Source organism: Xiphophorus hellerii, chromosome 7 (genome assembly GCF_003331165.1).
Source record: "Xiphophorus hellerii strain 12219 chromosome 7, Xiphophorus_hellerii-4.1, whole genome shotgun sequence".
Lineage (NCBI taxonomy): Eukaryota > Metazoa > Chordata > Actinopteri > Cyprinodontiformes > Poeciliidae > Xiphophorus > Xiphophorus hellerii.
Window position 1 is genome coordinate 21,426,345 of NC_045678.1, and position 15,022 is coordinate 21,441,366.

General features: G+C 39.3%; 1 protein-coding gene across 3 annotated transcripts in view; it reads right to left on the reverse strand.

The window, feature by feature from the left end:
• Positions 1–15,022, reverse strand: part of map2 (microtubule-associated protein 2) — an 81,662-nt gene that overhangs the window by 10,681 nt on the left and 55,959 nt on the right. For 2 of the 3 annotated variants that reach the window (XM_032568156.1, XM_032568155.1), the window contains exons 1-7: positions 7,150–7,804; positions 6,794–7,036; positions 6,080–6,217; positions 4,865–4,926; positions 3,280–3,421; positions 2,704–2,760; positions 2,226–2,533 (exon numbers count right to left, since the gene is read on the reverse strand). In XM_032568156.1, the coding sequence (XP_032424047.1) occupies positions 2,226–2,533; positions 2,704–2,760; positions 3,280–3,421; positions 4,865–4,926; positions 6,080–6,217; positions 6,794–7,036; positions 7,150–7,789 (1,590 nt within the window). In that variant the 5' untranslated portion in view covers positions 7,790–7,804. Of the gene's footprint in view, positions 1–2,225; positions 2,534–2,703; positions 2,761–3,279; positions 3,422–4,864; positions 4,927–6,079; positions 6,218–6,793; positions 7,037–7,149; positions 7,805–15,022 lie in introns of those variants that run through there. The other variant, XM_032568157.1, reaches the window with a different exon arrangement.

Below are 15,022 nucleotides of genomic sequence, written 5' to 3' on the forward strand. Positions count from 1 at the left end.
ATATCTAAAAAAAGTTATTAAAAGGAAATGTACACTTAGCACAGAACATAGAAAATCAATGTATGTAGACTTTTTCATATTGTAACTATGCAACTTATAGCATTTAGAAGCCTGTTTACTTTCCCTTAAAATGAGCCCCATTTGTAAGTAAAACATTTGCATGAGGAGAAGCTGAAAGTTTTTCAAGGTTAAAATAATAATACTCAATCCACCAATGCTTTTTCCCTACAGGTGTGGGATAATTTTAGCGGTATTCCTAAATGTTAGGACAAATTAGATGTCATAATTATTATCAGCAAGCCATGAGTCCAGCTCACACAGTGTGTCGCCAGCAAACAAACGGTAATGGTAAAGAAGTGCAGCACAGACTTCCAGATCAAAAAACCTCTGTGCTTTGCTGCTGATGGCATGTGTATTGGTCCTTGTGCCAGCAGTAAATGTACAAAATCCCCTTTTGGCCACCAAAAGAATATGTAGGCAATCAGAAAAAAATGAATCTGCCAAAGTTACAGGAATCTTAACCTCACTAAGCTATCTTTCAAGCTTAGATTTTCTGCCTAGAGGAGCAGATTAAATGTTACCTTTGCTGAATGACAGTGTGCAGCTCTAAATAGGTTGGAAAATCTGAAGTTTCCCCCTAGTTCTGATAAAAAAACACACAAATGAGCTACCAAAAGATGACTTCCTTCGGTAATAAGACAGGGAACACACAAAATGAATGGTCTTGTGTTGGAAGCAGCAAAAATAATTGTAATGAAATCAGGAGAAACCTTGCTTTAAGTCACAATATTTCTTTTTAAGTGTAAATGAGCCCATTAGTAATATGCTGTTCTCACCAAGTTTGGACACAACTCTTACAGAGATAATTTTGAAATCTGTATCATAAAAAAACACAAGCTAAGAAGTGTAATCTGTGCATTGGACTAAAAATGCATTCACTTCCACATCCACAGGATTACTTCTGAAACTCCTCCGGTTTAGAACGGATGAAGTAAATAAATGTTAGCAGTAGGAAAAAAGAACCATGTCACTAATCATAACAAATCATGCCATCTTGGACAGAGACACATGCATGCAATGAAAAACAAAGCATCCATTTTTTTCAGCAGATGACAGGCCATCGTTTGGAACATGATTCCTCCATATTTTGTAGTTGACTGCACTAAGCAGCTCAGAGACCTGTAAAAGTCATAAACACATCAGACAAAAGCTTAGACTCCTAATCGGGTCATCAGTGCAGCCTTGTATAAGCTGATAGCTACAGACACACACTGCTGCTTTCATCACTTTGCTTGATGCTGCAGCACTGCTGTTTTTGTTGCAGGGCGAAACCTAGACAAGACAAAAAATCTTGACAATACTGGGGAGGGAGGTGTTTATACTCAAATGCACAGTCTCCCTTGGATCAGAAAACATCATTTGAAATGTGTATATATGTTGATGCTGTCCTTACAAACAAAGCCTGGTGGAAACCCTCAGGAAAGAATCCCCAGTGAGATGTTAAAGACTTCTGTGTACTAAAATCTGGAGCGTCTGATGAGCTAATTTAGGGATAGGCCAAAAATAATGAAAGAAACATTAACATGCTTGAAACACAATGATGAAATTAAGCCGCATCATTGTGAGATGTTACTGAGATGATTTTAGTTCATCTCAGTAACAGCTCAACAATTTTTTTTCAGTGAAGTGGAACACACCTAATAAACTGTCAAAGTCAACTAGTTTTTCTAAAAACTGATTCCATCACAAAGACAATAAAACAACATCAAGTGTGAACACAATTTAGAAAAGAGGCTTTAGGATATATACAGGGTAAGAAAGGTGAGAATTTGTTTGAAAAACACAATTTGCAAGGCACTACTGTCACTTCTGCATATTGCCATTTCCCCAGAACATTTTTGTGATGTGGAAAGCTGTGGATGAAACTCTTTAGAATGATTTTACTTACTTGTGAGACCTACTTTTATATACATGAAAACATTTTCTAATTTAGTTCTTCCGCTACAAAAACTTTTAGTCGATGTGGATTAAATTTATATGAAAGCAACTTAAGCTCATAGTTTTGTCTTAATGAGTCTGTATTAAAATAATAAATTCATGATGACAAAAAAAGATACAAGGAAAACAAAACTAACAGTCAGGAAAAAAGAAATATGCATGAATGAAGGAAACAACACAAAGGGCTTCAGGTTTTGAGGGTGAAATTGTAAGACATGACATGTTACCTGTCCTCCTTTTGGCTGGTATTTGATATTCTCTGTTGACCCGATCTTGGACTTGACATTCTTGAAGTCAGGCAGTGGCTGGTTGATGATGCGCAGCTGCTTGGGAGTGGTTGCGGGTGACTTTGGTGGGGTGCGGACCACTGCCACTTTCCTCTCCTGGGAAATCAAACTGAGGGAGCGCGGGGTCCCGGGGGTTCTGGAAGATGACGAGTAGCTGGGAGGGGTTCCTGGGGTGATGGCTGTTGAGCCTGGGGTCCGAGGGGTGGAGTGCCCACTGCGAGCTGAACGGGAACGTACCGATTCTGTAACTAAAGAATTCATGGTTGAAACAAATGATGACAAGAGAACTTCAGGGATGAGTTGTAATCCTAAATTTTGCAGTTGTGATATGCAAATATGAATACAACTCATTTCAAGTCATTTGGATTATTACATTGAAAAAAGAAACATTTCACATTACATTTGAAATTCTTCTTACCGGTCATGCTTGGGGCTCGTCCTATCCTATGCTCTGCTCTCATTTCAGTGCGAAATGCTGTAAAAACGGAAATTAAATAAAAATCAAAACATGCATCTAAACATGAAGAAATTAAGTGTAGGTCATGTTTTAAAAAATGCAGTTGCTCTTGATGATTCTTTGTTTTATATAGTGTGTGGTGATTGGGATGAAGGGTGCATTCATTTGTCTAGTATGGTCAGTGTTTGTCACATTTAATTGTTACTACATTTAAAACAAAGATTAGAAAAATAAATCTATATGTTATATTCTTGGAAAGAAAAATCTGAACTGGCTAAATAATACAACAAGAAACAGAGCCTAATCTGTACATAACAAATATACAAAACATCAACAATACCTGTATTCCTCTTTTGAAAAGAACATTGTTAAATTTTTCAAATAAATACAGACAACATTTTTTTACCTTTTCAGAAAATGCTTTAAAATGCAGAAAAGTAAAACCCAATTGAGCAATATTGATATAAGAACAAAGATTTCTGCCTCTGACAACTGTGAAGAGCCTGATGCCTTTGTGAAGTGAAGTGACCAGCCTACATGTGGGTCTGCGGGGAGCAGTTGATCCAGAGCTGGTGATGGAGGTAGAACTCTCCTCGTGTTCGTGGTAGCCACGGCGACCCAGAATAGAGGCATGACGTGGTGCAGATGATCTCTTTGCTGGACTCCGTGACCCACCATCCTGATGGGAAAAAAAACTCATTAGAACAGCGCAATAACATCAGCTTAAATAGTATCATGTGATTGTTGACTTCTTGTAATTACATAACATTTCTGTACATTCACAATTTGTGAAACTACCCTGCCAAACAACTGTCCGCCCATCTCAACTGTAAGACTGTGATTCTGATGAGCTCTGTGGTCTAATGAGGCTGGACATCTACTGTAGATGGGAACCATTGTAACAAATGGTGAGCATAACACTAAAATGGAACAACAATGTGACCCAGTATGTGAATATAAACAACACAGTGACAGAGTTATGAAAATGACACAGCAGGTCAAACTAATTGGCACAGAGCTCTGTAAGTTGTTGTATAATTGGGAAGATGTTTGTAGGACCATTTTGTGTGTAAATGCGCTCAAACAGCAATGTACGGTATATATTTTTCTTCAACTAGTCTTCTTCCACTATCTGGTTTTTGTATACACAGGTGACATTGGTACTTCTGAGGAATTCATCAGATGCATTACGTTTATACGATTCTTTAAAAAATATATACAAAGGTATCGATCAACAAACATAAAAAAGGCAGAGCATTGAACATCATGTTCAGCTTTGGCAACAGTAACTGGCCACACATTAATAGATGGATTAGAAGACATTTACAGTATGCTGAAAATGACATGACATTTAAGGAATGCAGAAATGGTGTTATTATAGACACAATAACTGTCATTAGCATGGTGGAGGAGGAAAATGGAGTCACGACCACGCCAGCCGATGGGGAAATGTCACAGGGTGACTCTACACCCACTCAATATAATAAACATTGCAAATGGGTCTGTCTTCACTATCTGTGCAAAAAGAACCAGTAATCTAACAGCTTAGTCCTGTATGGAAAACCAGCATTGTCACTGTCTTTTAAATTACAGAGAAAAATATTATTTGCTTGTGTTATTCTTCTGTCAGTTGATGTACTGTATTTCAGCTAATATGTGTCAACTTTTGAGGTATTTTGATAGTTATATCAAACTATATTCTCTTTTTAAGCTACAATACAAGCCATTTATATCTTGAAAATATTTCATTCTCCAATTTAAGAACAGATTTTTGGAGTGTTTCTAACTCCTTTGAAGATAAGAAGGTATGCAACCATGTGTTTTACATTGTGATAGCTGCCTACAAATAATACCATAATGAGGAGACTAAACTTGTCATACAATTACCTTATTATCATTACATCAAAAATAATTTTTTAGCCTGTGAACTTGTTTGCTGGCAAAGGCAAGAAAGTGATTGTGATTGTATGATTTATTTTTAGGACCCTGATCTCAAGCATCTCCGATATGTTCTATTCTGCACTGATATATAGTTGCTACATTTTTCAATTTTTTTGTTTTTCCTCTAACTGGTTTTGATGGAAAATGTTACATCAGAGTTGGCTTTACTTTTTATACTTACTGATGCTCTGTCTCGAGACTGTCTGGCAACACTAAGAGGGTGGCGACTGTCTGAAAGGGCTTCTGAAACAGAAATGAGGGAAAATTAGGCAGGACATATCTAATCTAAATACAATTAAGCTAAAGTATAAGTACTTAAAATGATCTACATTGTCAATTACATAGTTCGTAACAAACATTTATACTTGGATTTTAAAAACAGGAGACTTGAACAAGGATCAACTTGTGGTCAGAGGATCTCCAAAACTACAGCTCTTTTAATGGAGTTCCTGTCTGCATTAGTAAGACAGGAACACCATTCTGTCTTATTGAGTTCCATATTGCTGGTATTGAAAGTTGTACAAGAGAAGAATACTGGTGGAAAAACAATGATGGCCTTCATTTTACACCATGTGGATGTCCTGGGGTATGTGTGCGTCACTAATCTGGGGAACACATAGCACCAATGTGCACTATAGGAAGAAGGCAAGATCTTGCATGTGTTGTAAGCTATAAGTAAAAACATGTATGGCTTCTTAGGCTATGAGTCAAATGTGCAATGGGAGTAGGTTGCTGCTCCTTTGAGAGCGTTGTTCTTCAAAGACTTGGCATTAAATCATACAGAGTGAAGGATTTCTATAATCTAATTGGGGCAATGCAGCAGTAAGCTGAGCTTTTATCATTGGTGACACAGAATTCAGTCCATCAGGGAAAAATTAGGTGCAAACTGCCTCTGGGACAGAACAGCATTGGAGACTGCTTATGGAACAAAACATAGATTAGTAGCTTAGAAGAAATCATACATTTGAAAGTGGAAAAGAGCATTTATAGTATGGTTTAAAAACTGTAACAGCTTCAGTACTGGCCAATTATAATGAAAATGTATGACTATAATGAACAGATCACTAATAGTTCAAACCAAGTGCAAGAATTAAGTGGGAAACTAAAGTGACAACAGTACAAAACCTTTGCTTTCCTGTACAAAAACCTGAATGAATTAATGTATGAGGGGCCATAAACTTTCTTTAAATGAAAACAGATGAAACATTTCTTTCGATCCGTTTAATTCTGATTACATAAACAGAAAAACACAAAACCAAACAAATAATTGTAATCAATAAAACAAAAATGAATACCTTATGTAAGAGTATTCTGACATGGCATGACTGATATGATGGAAACTGCTGTACTGGTAAATGCTAAGGAAACTGCCTGACAGATCAAGCCCATGTTTCACCTGTGGGTCTCCTTCTTGGGCAGGAGTGATGCTGGATCGGCCTAGTGTGACGGACTGCTGGCTTCATGGCGCTCCGCTTGGACGGAGACAGAGTCTGAGTCTCCACTTTTTTGTTGAACTCAGTCTTCTTTATGATGGCTGCAAAATTCAAAGAAACAAAGCAAGTGACTAAAAACACTGAAAACCTTTGAGGGGAGACATCATCACACTTAGGTGCCTTTCTGCTGTTTGATTGTATATGTTTATTTCTTATGAGTATCTACATATTTCTCAAATGCGGTCCTGGAAGTTAATATAGCTGTTTAGAAGTACAAACCTTGACCAAATTAAAAAAGAAAATTTGTAAAAATATTGATATTTGTCCATTGATACAGAAAACATTGTCTATATTTTTGTTTGTTTTTCTCTAAGCATCCCATATTGCTGGTATTAACATTTGTTGATTGTTAATACAATCAACAAATGTATAGTATAGGACATGAAAACACTCATTGTTTCACATTGCAATTCATTGGGGGTAGGTATGGGTAAAAACTTTATTGTTTTTACTGTTTACATGAAATAACCAGTTGAAAAAAATTTGTGTAGTGATATTCATTTTAGGAAGAAGGGTAATTTGGAGATTATTTATTTAAACAATATTATCCATTCTTCAGTACAATTAGAAAATTATTTGTATGATTACTGAAAAAATAATGATTGTTAAAAAAATACCTTTTTTCTTTTTGATCTCTTCTCTGGGTATGTAGATGGGCTCTTTGCGAACAGGTTTGCGTTCAGGCGTGGAGATGCGTCCTCTAGTTCGCCCTCCTTTAGTTTTGGGTTTGACAGATTTTTCTTGTTTTTCTGTACTTCGTTGTTTTGTCAGACTACTCTGTACGACAGCGGGTTTCTTAACTGGACTGGGCACCTTGGGTAAAAGCTCAATCTGCTCCGTTGCCATACTCCTATCATCATCTAGTAGACAAGATACGGAAAAAAAAAAAACAACATTACCTGGCTAGAAACAGCAGCAGGAAAAGGGATTGGGGTAAATACCATAATAGGATATATATTTTAAATGATATTACCTTGTGTGTCTACCCAGGAGCTGTCAAGGATAGAGTCATCAACTGTAGTTTCATCTCTATCGTAGCTTTCTGACCGTCCCTCTGTTTCTCTGGTCTGAGCTTCCTGTGCTGGGGAGACAGGGGTTTCAGGAACTTCCCCTACCTCCTCAAGGCTGGCTGCCTCAAAATCTGCTTCCTCAGCCAACTCTATAGATTCATCCTCTTCTGCCTCTTCTTCTTCTTTCCGTGCACCAACACAGAGGGTTTCAGCCTCAGGTGGAGCAGAGAAACGGACACTGTGACCAGGTTCTTCAGCTTCATCGATGGTTTGCACCACTGTGATGAAATCGTCTTCAACCATCACCACAGATTCAATTGCAGCGTGGGTCTCTGGTATCTCTTTTGTCACCTCGTCTTCTGCATTCTCCTTTTCAGGCAGATTTCCTTCAGCAAGATTTATGGAGACATTTTCTGTTTGCTGCATTCCTTTGGCTTCTACTGGCTGGTCTGAAACTATTTTGTCCATTTGAGTCAGTTTCTCTTGTTCTTTCTCCTTGTTGAGTTCCATCTCCATCTTTTCCTTCTCCTCCTTCTCTTTCAGTTCCTGCTCTGCTCTCTCTTTTTCCATTCTTTCTTTCCTTTCTCTTTCCTCTCGCTCCATTTGTTCTTTCACTTTTTCTTCCCTCTCATTTTCTTCTTTCTCCTTCCTCTCTCTCTCTTCTATTTCTTTCCTCTCCCTTTCTTCTTTCTCCTTCTTCTCTCTCTCTTCTATTTCTTTCCTCTCCCTTTCTTCTTTCTCCTTCCTCTCTCTCTCTTCTATTTCTCTCCTCTCCCTTTCTTCTTTCTCCTTCCTCTCTCTCTCTTCTTTTTCCTTCTTCTCCAATTCTTCTTTATCTTTTCTCTCCCTTTCTTCTTTTTCTTTCCTCTCTTTTTCCTCCCTCTCTTCTCTTTCTTTCTTCTCTTTCTCCTCCATTTCTTTCATCTCCCTCTCCTCTCTCTCTTTATGTTCTTTCTCCAGTCTTTCTGTCAGCTCTTTTTCATGCCTTTCTGTCTCTTCCTTCAGTATCCTTTCTGCCTCTTCTTTCTCCCTTCTCTCTTGCTCCTCTCTTTCTTTGAATTCTGCTTCCTCCTTCATTCTTCTTTCTTCCTCATCTTTCTTTATTCGCTCAGCTGCTTCCCTTTCTTGGTCTTCCTTCATTTTCCTCTCTTGTTCAGCCCTTTCATCTTTGTTTATTCCTGACACAGGCGAAGCTGCTCTTTTGGGTGAACCGTACAATTCTCTTTGTTTAAGTTTGGAGGGTGAGAGTACTGGGGAAAGCAGTTTGTCATCATCAATGTTGCTCTCTACAGATGAAGTAGGTGATGTTTTCACAGGCCTGGCAATGCGGTCCTTGGCCATACCAGTCAGCTGGTAAACATCCTCAGCATCCACCTCTTCATAGGCCTCTTGGTGCACCAGCTTCACTTTCTCCCGGAGCTCCTGGAGTTCCCGCTCCTCCTCAAGACTTAGAGGCCTGTCCTCCATCTCCAGCTTGCGGATCTGCCTCTCATAGTCGGCGATCTCGGTTTCTGATACTGAACCTTCGCCACTGGCTTGGCGTTCGGTCTCACTCATTGACCTCTCTCCTTCCTCTAGAGTCACAGTGACAGTTGGTGTCACAAAGGGCTCACTGAGCTGACCAAAAGGTGTCTCACTTACAGATTTTGCTGGATGATCATTTGAATCATATTTGCTGCTTTCTTCAAGTGAATCATTTCTTTTCCCTTGGCTTTGGTCATCCTTCTCATAAACATTGGCGCCTCCAGATGACAAAATCTTGTCTTCCAAGGATGTATCTCTTACTGCTAATTTTCTTGCCTGTTCAGCAACTTTCTCCTCCAAGACAGAAGGGGTAAAAGCGTGTCCACAAGTGTTCGTAGGGCTGAGGACATCTGCAGGGGATGGCATAGGCCCTGAATATTCACTGAACACACAATACCCCATCTCTTCCAGTTGACTATCACTTTTTCTTACACCAGGACTCAGCTCCCCTGAGGTCATACTAGCGAGAGGATCATCAGTGAAGATAGGTACATCATCTTTGAGTGACTTCTTCTGGATTATTTCAGGGTCTGTGTTTTCTGAAGCCAGCCTGGACCGGGTACCAGCAAGGTCTAGCATCTCCGGTAAGTCCTGTGTCATCACTGATCCATTTTTGTAAGGGCCTTTATTTGGCTCAGGTGATTCAGGAGATTCAGGTTCTGAACTGACCTTTAATGGTGGTTCAGCAGTTCTTGGAGGGGAAGAGGAATCCGACGTGACAGAAGCAGCAGTCTCCAGGATAAGAGGAGGAAATGATGGAGGCTTATCTACACAGGGTGTAGAAACTGGAAGGTAGTCAGCTGATTCGTCAAGACTTCCACTTGTATATGACATGATGTCTGTGGCCAGTGGGGTGAAGTTTCTTTGCCTGCCTTGTCCACTCTGATCTGTTGTTCCAATGGTGATGTTGAGTGAGTAACTCCTCTGCTCTAAGGCAAGCTTACCGGGTGAAAGCCTGCATTCATTACTTCTATCAGGAATTGCAAACATGTCGGTATCTCCAGGTGGAGCCTTTTGTATTCCAGGATTATCCTTAGCTTCTGCCAGTGTGCTGTAGCTGATTTCTTGGGACTTGGAATCATCTTTATTTGTTTTTTCACCAGATCGACTCAGTTCATAGTACCCCTCGCCCTTACATTCTGTACCTTCCTCAGCCTCCACAGTTGAGGTTTCAAAGTATGCCGACATGCCTGATTTGTCTCTGGCCTCGCTAGTTGTGTCTCCTGCCTGAACTTTAACTCCCATCGAAGAGAAGTCAGAAGGAGCAGTGATGCTGCTGAACTCCACCACCTCCACTGATGGCTGTTTTTCTGACACTGTGATTGGCTCCCCATATGTGGGCTGAAGTGTGAGAGATCTGACTGGTTCTTTGGCTTGGATTTGAACATCTGGAGGCACAAAAGATGGCATATCCATGGTCGGGCTCTCCGGTACAACTCGTTCACCAGCAAAGAAACCTTGCATCTGAGGCTCAAAAAACTCCTCAGGACGCTTTTCTGATCCAATGCTGTCAGGGCTCATCGACTCACTGTCCTGCTTGTCTGCATCCATCTTCAAAGCTGTAAAGATATCTGTAAGTTGACTGTTTCTATCACAAAAGAAAAATTTTGCTTTAGCATGCTATGAACAAGGATTGTTTATAAGCCGGTCACTGGGAAAGCTTGCACACAACCAGGCAAAGCTCTCCTTTGGAAACTTACAGCACAAATACAGCCATCACTGAAGAGGTACGGCAAGATTAAGGGCCCACCATGTCACAGATGGATGAAAGACATGAGATGGAGTGTGACGGAGTCGGCGTGAGGCAACTGTAATGCTGATTTATGGGAAAACAGTTATAAGAGATGGGAGGAGTACCCATGCATCAAAACCAACTGTAAGGGATGCCGCATTTCTGTCATTCATTGAAAATCATTGCTACACTTTAAGTTAAAAGTTAGAAATCATAAATTTGTTAGAGTATCTCATGGAACTATGATAACTTTATGTAATTTTCTCATCTGAGAAACAAGCATCCCAAGAATGACAGAGAAATGCTACATGTGAGGAAAAAAGCAAATTAATATATTTTTGCTTTTTTAATGATGATATAATTGCAAATATACATATGGTTCAACAAACACCTGTATCACACTGAGCAAGACACACCAAACATAGCTCCCTTATAAACTCTCTGTACTGAGACTGGTGATTAAAAATGCAATGCATGTCCTATCTACTGCGATTCATGGTAACATTAAATGTGCAGCACTGGCATACCAGCACCAAGCCATTATGTCTGAACATAATGAGAGACTAGTAAGCTTATAAGCTGGGGAAATTAAAAAGAAAAAGCACGGTTATGTTTAGCGTCACTTCACATCATTATACCAACACGAAATGGCCGGCCCCAAAAACTACATCAAGTAAATAAAATAAAAAAATAACACAAGCAAAGACACCACACAAAAAAACCAGGTTAATTTGAACAATGTGACTCTTTTCACCAACAAGCCTGTGTTGCCTTGCAGCCGCAGCAGAGCGCAGAGGATTACTTGCCATTCCAGTAGAATAATAATGCTTATGTTATTTGCTTCCTTTCTGACACATCTTGCGTTGTAATAGAGTGGCAAATGCAATAACATGCAGGCAGGGAGAGCAGAGGGCAGGACACACCTGTCTCATGGCTTTCCTCACCCTCTGCATCCTCTTCCTCCTCCTCCTCTCTGTCCACAGAGCTTTCTGTGGCAGCACTAGCTGCCTCAGACTGCCCCAGGTCTACAACCTGTGCCTCGTCTAAGGCCTCTGTCTGATCTAAGAGTTCAGCTTTGGGGCTGTCCAGCTCGGGCTCTTCCCCACTCCACTGCTGCTCATCAAGAGCTGCTTCAGACATTGCTGCCTCTGCACTCTCCTCCTCCTCCTCTTCCTCGTATTCAGCTGTAAGAGCCTCCATGGTCTCTTCTTCTCAAAAACAGGGTGAAAGGGGGGACACAATAAGACTACAGGCAACACAGACTTGGGTTATGTAAGAACATAACTTATGAGGGGATACTTTCAGCTCTGTAAAAAGGTTACCCAAACAGTTAGCTTTTTCACACAAAAACAGTGAGAACATGGGGTTTTAATTTAGAGGGATCTTGAGTGAGTGTTTAAAATAATTAACTATTTTATCACATACTTTGTGACTTGTATTTACATTAAAAAGCCACTCTCTGAAGGAAACTAAAAATGCCACAATCCAATTTATAAATAAGCCCTGATATTTTTACATGTAATAAACAAAGTAAATTACATATTTCAATATGTCCATTTATGTAAGATATTGTGAAATAATCAAGCTACCAACTCCTTCAAAAATCGAACAGTTTTGTTGTTTATGCTTTGCAGTCCATCGTGAAATAAGTGAAAACTGTCACTGTTTCCATTTAAATAAATTGCCATCTAATTGGTCAACCTGCACAGCAAATTAGAGTCAGGTTAATTTTTATTAATGGATCTTCCTCGTACAATAAACATTTTGGCATGAATGAATAATTATTTAATAATTTATCTTTAAAGTGGATTGTGTCACTTTAATATTGTCATTGATTCATTTTGGTGGGCCTTGACCACTTTTTTAGGTTAAAAGGGATTCCCTATCCATTTGAGATGAACATATACAGGGGGCTGATAACATCTATAAAAAGATATTTGCCCTGTGAATTTTTGGAATTGCACTATTTATAAATAGCTAGAAAATAATAAGGCTTCTTTACTTTTACTTTAGTCAGCTCCAGGATCTATGACTGAATCTTTGCGGTAGAAAGTCCACCTCCAACACCTCTCCCAAAAATGAACTTTGTTCAAAACACCTTTGAAAACCTAGTTTTATTTACTGGATTTTAAACTTGAAAATTTTGTTCATATTTGAAACGTAGAAAATATACAGTTGCCATTGTTGCTGGTACAGTTAGTGATGGTAATGCACTAATTACCAACGAAACTTGTGAAAAACAGTTTGAGATGGGACCATTGTTATCTCACTTTTTTTTTCTTTCCACCACTTCTCACACCTATAGAGCCACTTAAGTGAAGCAGAAGCTTTTTTTGAGCTACTATTCCATTGTGAAGGCCATGTAGTCCTTTCATCTGTCATCAGATTTAATAACTGAATATCCAATGAGGATCTCAGTCTAGACATGAAAGAATTATTCTGAGGTTCATTATTTAACTAGCAATTTTAAAGAAATACAACAGGAGATAATTTGCAGCAGTTTATGTGGTGTGCTTATGTTTATTTATAGGCACTGTAAACTAACATGATAAAAAAAATTGACTGCTAAACTACTAAAACCTTGCAATATTTCCTTTTTAAGTAAGGTAGTAAGTGAGTTAAAAAACAAAATCCAAAGTGCTTTACAATACAATCAGTCACTCACTCATTCATTCACACAGAGGCAGGTTGAGGCTTTGTATGTATATGAATGGGTAAATGACCTATTGTAATAAATTCTATATATTGCTAACATTTAAAAGTCCCATTTAGACTATATTTAATTTAGATTTTATACTACCACTCATCTTTAAGTTGTTGTTTGGAAAGATTCAAATTCTAAGCCAGATGCAATAACAGTCACAGATTTTAAACTACGTCTGAAGTGCATGTGAGCTGAAAGTCTTCCTTGTTGCCACACTGTAAGTGTTAAGTCTTTGTGATATGGATGTATGCATAGTACACCACAGTGAAAGAAATGCACAGTCTTGTGCATTTCCCAGCACAAGACTGGGAAATGCTTGGTAAGGAGGGGAGGGGTGTGTGCATAGAGGATATGCACAGTTTCTCAGACTGTTATGGGAGCAATGGAGCTTAAGTCATGTCCTGAGAGTCAGCTTTGTGGGCAACAATGTTACTGATGAAAATGCTCACTGAGTGACTCACAAAGACACATTGTCGTACTTTATACACATCACTGCTATGTACTAGAGTTAACGGCGGGGCAACCACAGCTAGCAACTGTTTCGGTTAAAATGAATGACAAGAAAAAGTATGACTGGTAAATAAAAATGTCAGATTTTGAGTGGATACACATCACAAAGGACACACAAACATCACACCAAGACAGACGAAGAGACGAACTGAAGAACAGAGAGACGGAAGGACAAAAAGAGGGTAGGAATGAAGGAAGAAGGTAATATCACATAAGGAAAACAACAAAGGAGCGAGGAGATGAGGGGAGAATGGCAAAGAGGAACCATGCGTGGTTCACCTTCAATCTGTCTAAAGGCCACGGCGTGCCCTGTGGGGCGAGCGCCCGAGTGCGTCCACTCTGGGCTGAACAATGGGTGCTCATAGTACTCCTCGTCGGAGTGGTAGGGGTCGTCCTCAGGCACGGAAACTGAGATGGAGGGGGCGAGGAACTTGCACCTCTCCCGAGAATTTTGGAAGCGGCGGAGAGGGCCCGCCTCCTCCTCATCCCCTACATCTACGAACAAGACAGACACAAGGAGAAGAACTGCAGGGAAATTTGGACACAGACTGAAAGAGAGACAGTAAAAAGAAGGAAAAGATAAAAGAAGAAAATGAAGAAACACACAAAGAATGACCATCTTAAAGGGATTTTATTAAATGACTTAATAGTTGTATTTTAAAGTCCACATGGTTTTGCTTACTGTAAATACTTTTCTGCACCACTTGCAGCACAGGCAAGCACCAAAACTTTATAAAAGTCCTCCTATTTTTCTTGTAGTTATTTAGTTGGGAAAAATCTCATGAGAAGACAAAAAGCAGGTGCCACATTTTGGCAGCCGAGTGGCATGGGGTGTTTCCAATTCACAATAATAATTTTATTTAATGATTATTTGGCGGTGATGCCATAAAAGTCTTTTCTATCTTACTATTCCAACTATAGATGCAGAACTTTAGCTTGAATGGTGTGCTGTAGTAAGCTGAAACACAAACTGAGTTTACGGCAACACATCAACTGGGTCTGGCATTAAATGAAAGATGAATATTCAAAATATCTTGTGAAGTCTACTGATAGGTTTATGTGATGCTCGTGGCCTCTATCTCTTCAAAAGTCCAGGCAATTTTGTTCATATATAAAGCATCATGAAGTCTTTAAAAGCCGAATACCAGGTGGACTCTACCTGAAAACTGAAAATGTGTTGTCAATGGGTCTCATAATGTGATATCGATTCAAAGCACATTGTCAAAAGTTGTAGAAGAAGAGCAAAGATTGTGCTATTAGCAAAAGAGTGCCAAACAATGTCCTTTTCCACAGAGTAAAACGCTAAGCAGGTGATGGGCTAAAAGTTGTTCAAATGGAAAATAGGTTCTTCACCAGATATGATTTT